Here is a 5240-nt window from a genome sequence, read left to right on the forward strand (position 1 = left end):
CTCTTCTTTTTCTTTCATCGATCCAAAAAGTCAATCATGAATGAAGAAATAAATCTATAATTCTTCCATATGCACCTGCAATTTCGTAAATTCCTAGATTTATTATATAAACCCCTAATTCCTCCTGCATTTGTTCAAATCCAACCCAATGCATTGGTGCCCGACAACGATAAACAACAGAAGCGTGTCTGGATCTGAATACGATGAGATTGCTGTTGGTTGTCGGTGGTGTTGTTAAGGGGTCATTATGCAGCTGCTGCTACATATCTCCTCCTCCTCCTCACATAGTATGACAAGTATAACCATATTATCAAGCACCACCAATAATAATAATAATAACAACAGCAATGGAGGGTTTAGTTCTGAGGACTTAATGAAGATCAAAATCGCAGCTCGTCATATCTCTTACCGTACTATATTCCATACCATTCTCATTCTGGCTTTCTTGTTACCCTTTGTCTTCATTCTCACTGCCGTTGTTACTTTGGAAGGTGTCAACAATTGCTCTTCAATTGGTATGATTATGCTGCTAATATTAGGATTTAGATCTTGGTGTCTTTATAGATCTGAATTAGGGTTCTAATTGTTTATTTTTAATGTTTTTGGAGGTTTAGATCCATCTAAGCGAATTAATGATTGCGAACGAACCGGACGTGCACGAACAAGAGCTTGCTTGTGTTCGTTTGTTTAAGTTTGAACGGACATGAACACTTAATCGGATGAGTATTTGTGTTTGTGTTTGTTTGTTTAGTTAAATGAACACGGACTTTTTGTTCTTGTTCGTTCGTTTACTAACTCAGCGGGCCAAAGAACGATAACTTTGTTTTCAGTAGGATCGGTTTTGCCATTCAAAAGGGGGGTGGCGGTGCATCTTGTTGCCTGCTTACTTGCCTCTCTATTGTAATTGGATCATTTTATTATAATATAAAAACCAGATTCAAACTGGAAAAAAAAATTATTAAATGAACGAACGTAAACCAACTTCCCGGTGGGTTCTTTTACAGGCCTAACTGTGCTTTCACCTTTTTACTTGGCAAGAGAAAGTAGTCTTATGGGTTGTATGGGAGGGAGAAAATGGCCACGTGGGTCGTATGAGGGGCAAATCATGTGGCCCATATGATGTTTTTGACTGACAAAGTCATACGGCTTGCTTGACCTTTTATCGCTCTGTCATATTGCCCAAATGATGTGTCAGTACATTTTTGTGGGTGGTGTCTGTATAGCAGCACCCTTTTACGTCTTCAAGTTTACGCAGCTGATATATTCTATGTTTGGTTTATATTTCTGATGATTTGATTCCAAAAATACGGTGAGAAATTTATCAAAAAGCATGGTGGATGATGCTCCAAATCTCCCGTTGCTTACAAACTTTTCTAGTGTTTCCAACCATGTCAAATTCAGTTTAAGCTAGTCCGTACGTTTATATTCTACCATTGTAGGTGACACAATGCCGTGTTTTCACTTTCACAATTTAATAAGAGCTTCTGCACATGTCAATCTGTATCTCTTATTATGACAGCAATATAGTGCATCTTATGCCCATCTATCTTTTCGTAACTCTCCTATTGATAAAATTTTAAATGCCATCTCTTTTTTAGCAGGCTTTTGGCATTAATCTCTTTACAAATGCCATATTATTTTTACTGATAATACTTCTAATGTTGCACGTGGCATACAGTCATTAACGAATTCTTCTATGTTTCAGATTGTTTAGGCAGGCGTTTGGGACCAAAACTTCTTGGGAGAGGTGATGATTCAGAGGTAAGATCACAAGTTGTTATCTGTAAAGACTTCGTTTTTCATTCCAAATTGCTGTTTCTTGCTTAATTATGTCAAATGCTACTATATCTCTAGAACTTGAAACGCTTTCATTTTTTATGGCAACAGAGGTATCTTACAGATTTCTACACGGTCCTTAATCAAGTTCATTCTGAAGAAGTCCCGAATGATCTAAAGCTTCCTGATAACTTTCAACAACTCGTTTCAGAAATGAAAAACAACAAATACAACACCAAAACATTTGCTCTTATTTTAAAAGGAATGGTATGTGTTTTTCAGACTTCTATAACAGATTTACTTTGTAAAATATCTAATTTTTGGGATACTTTGACAGATGGAAAGATCTGAAAGAGAGATACGAGAATCTAAATTTCAAGAACTTATGAACAAACACTTTGCAGCAACTTCAATTCCAAAAGGCATTCATTGTCTTTCATTGCGTTTAACCGATGAATATTCTTCAAACGCTCACGCAAGAAAACAATTACCTCCACCAGAACTACTCCCGCTTCTTTCCGATAACTCCTACCACCACTTTATTCTGTTCACCGACAACATCCTGGCGGCTTCAGTGGTGGTCTTGTCAGCTGTCCAGTCGTCTCTCCGGCCTGAAAAGATTGTGTTTCATGTGATAACCGACAAGAAAACGTATGCAGGCATGCACTCATGGTTTGCATTGAATTCAATGTCACCAAGCATTGTGGAAGTCAAAGGTGTTCATCAGATTGACTGGTTGACCCGAGATAATGTTCCTGTTCTTGAAGCTGTGGAAAATCATGATGGAGTTAGAAATTACTACCATGGGAATCATGTTGCGGGTGCCAATATTAATGTTACGTCACCGAGATTATTTGCCTCCAAATTGCAGGCTCGAAGTCCCAAATACATATCATTGCTAAATCATCTTCGCATATATTTGCCAGAGGTAATAATACAACTTATTACATATACGCATATATGTTAGATTCATGCATAAATGCAGATTATGTTTGATACCTTAGTTATTTTTAATTTTTTGCAGCTCTTTCCAAACCTTGATAAGGTGGTTTTTTTAGATGATGATATTGTAATACAACGTGATTTATCGCCACTTTGGGATATTGACCTTGGTGGAAAAGTCAACGGGGCGGTTGAAACCTGCAAAGGTGAAGACTCGTGGGTAATGGGCAAACGGTTCAAAATCTACTTTAATTTTTCTCACCCGCTAGTAGCAAAAAGTTTGGACCCGGAAGAATGTGCTTGGGCTTTTGGTATGAATATCTTTAACTTGCGCACATGGAGAAAAACTAATATTAGAGACACGTATCACTCGTGGTTGAAAGAGGTAAGTAGATGGTAAATATAGATATTAGATTTATAGTATTTCTTAATTAGGGGTTATCAGTGTTTAGCCGTGAGCCCGAGTTAGGTTTTTCTAGGTTTTGTTTCTGGTTTCATTTGTAATTAGACCTGTTGATGAGCTAAACAAATGTGAATGGAGCATGCACGTGTTCGTTCGTTTAACTTCAGCCGAAGTTGCTGCACAAACGATCGAATACGAACAATCAAACGAACAGGGTTTTTTTGTTTGTGTTCGTTAAGAGTATAAACGAACGGTTCACGAACATAAACAAAGCACGTAACTGAACATAGATGAACCAACATAACTGAGCTAAAACCAGTTAGCAATAATGTGGAGAACAATGTGTTGGGCTTAAAAGTCTATTAAACTACACTAAGTTGTTTAATAGATTATCCCTTAACAATGAGCTTAAAAACGTAAGCTAACAAACCATAAATGAAAGAACATAAACGAATTTAAATGAACGAACGCTCACGCATACAAATGAACAAACGAGATATGTGTTCATGTTTGTTTGTTTATTAAGTAAACGAACATAAACGAACTTACCGATGAACGGTTCACGAGCTATTCACCGAACCTTCAGTTTGTTTACAGGCTTATTTCTAATAACTAATAACAAGATTCAGTTAAAATGCAATCCATTATTTTTACACCAATATTGTCAGTTGACAAATAATGACAAAAAGGATATATACAGTTACAATTATTAATTATGATTTTCAACTTTGTTGTTTGCAGAATTTAAAGTCAAATTTGACATTATGGAAGCTTGGAACATTACCACCAGCTCTAATTGCATTTAGAGGTTATGTTCATCCAATCGACCCGTCATGGCACATGTTAGGCTTGGGCTACCAGAACAACACCAGCATTGAGAGTGTAAAAAAGGCTGCAGTAATTCACTACAACGGTCAGTCAAAACCATGGCTAGAGATCGGGTTCGAGCATCTTCGTCCGTTTTGGTCAAAATACGTCAACTACTCAAATGAATTTGTGAAGAACTGCCACATATCGGAATAACAGTGATTGGTACACAAAGAATTTTGCATACATATATTTGACAGAGTTGCAGTGCAACTCTTGAGAAAGATGGACCCACCGTGGGTCCCACATTCTTTCGGTTTGTAACACAATCCTTTCTTTATTCAGACAATATTTAGCCCTTCATATCAGGAGGGTATACAGTAATTGATAGGATGATGAAATAATAGGAATTTAAGTTTGGGCCTGCCAGAAAAAAGTATTTAAGATGAAGAAGATGAGTATTCGCAAATTTAGGCCCGGCCCGATTAGCATCAGAAAAGGATATGATTATTTGTTTTTCATATAAGTTTTCTTTATGATTATGTCATTTTGTAGAACCACAGATGGTTGAAATTTTTATGTCACAGAGAACATTATTTATACGTTATATGTGGGTACTGGTCATGTATGAATATGATTCATGAGAAACATATAAATTGTGCAGTAAATTCTTTTTGATCCGAGTTTGCATGGTACTGTTTGTTGCATTTGTGATGAGAATCTTGATTTGTATACATGTCACGTTCGTGTAAGAGCATCTACAATGAGCGTTTTGTATGGCACAAGTGTTAGGATGGCAAAATCCTTCATTGCATGCGTTTGTTTATGGGCATTTATCTTTGGGTTATGATGATATGAAATTTGATGTCATTTATCTTAAACCAATTTACTGATGTTTATTAAAATAAAAGTTTATTTATACAATTTGTTTGTTTGTATATATTTACACAGTTTAGCTATTCATTAGTCCCCCATCATAATTCAAAATAAAAAATTTCACCAAGTTTATAGACTAATGTTTTCTAATCAAATTATTCAATATATTTAAATATAAACTATTATAATGTGTTACATTTTATTAAAATAAATAATTTGGTTATTAACAATGTTTTCAGAAACAAACTAGACACTGTCATTAGTAATTTGATTATCATTTAGTCCAAACATGTTGAAAACAATAGCTTCTATAAGTTCTTTTAGATGCTGCAAATCGTGAGTTTGGCCCAAATATTTACTTAATTCTTTACTTTTGTTTTAGCTGAGTTTAAACACATGAAGATGATATATCATTGTCTGAATACAACTCATTTAA

At 35.5% G+C, this 5240-nt stretch overlaps 1 protein-coding gene across 1 annotated transcript; it reads left to right on the forward strand.

Moving 5' to 3' along the window:
* The first annotated feature begins 373 nt into the window (after positions 1–373).
* Positions 374–4554, forward strand: LOC143614966 (putative galacturonosyltransferase 14). Its single transcript, XM_077088243.1, has 6 exons — positions 374–515; positions 1706–1761; positions 1888–2043; positions 2114–2704; positions 2801–3103; positions 3863–4554. Exons 1-6 carry the CDS (start codon positions 374–376, stop codon positions 4142–4144), a joined length of 1530 nt encoding a protein of 509 aa, XP_076944358.1. The 3' UTR covers positions 4145–4554.
* Positions 4555–5240: the final 686 nt, after the last annotated feature.

The sequence above is a fragment of the Bidens hawaiensis genome, unplaced genomic scaffold (genome assembly GCF_021521415.1).
Source record: "Bidens hawaiensis isolate Kalapana, Puna unplaced genomic scaffold, B.hawaiensis_p1.1 tig00041610_1, whole genome shotgun sequence".
NCBI lineage: Eukaryota > Viridiplantae > Streptophyta > Magnoliopsida > Asterales > Asteraceae > Bidens > Bidens hawaiensis.

Bases quoted from the DNA above. Each gene is read 5' to 3' on its own strand.
- LOC143614966 (XM_077088243.1), top strand. From the start codon at position 374: ATGAAGATCAAAATCGCAGCTCGTCATATCTCTTACCGTACTATATTC. The intron at 2,044-2,113 runs GTATGTGTTTTT...ATACTTTGACAG, and splicing joins CTCTTATTTTAAAAGGAATG to ATGGAAAGATCTGAAAGAGA. The intron at 2,705-2,800 runs GTAATAATACAA...AATTTTTTGCAG, and splicing joins TTCGCATATATTTGCCAGAG to CTCTTTCCAAACCTTGATAA.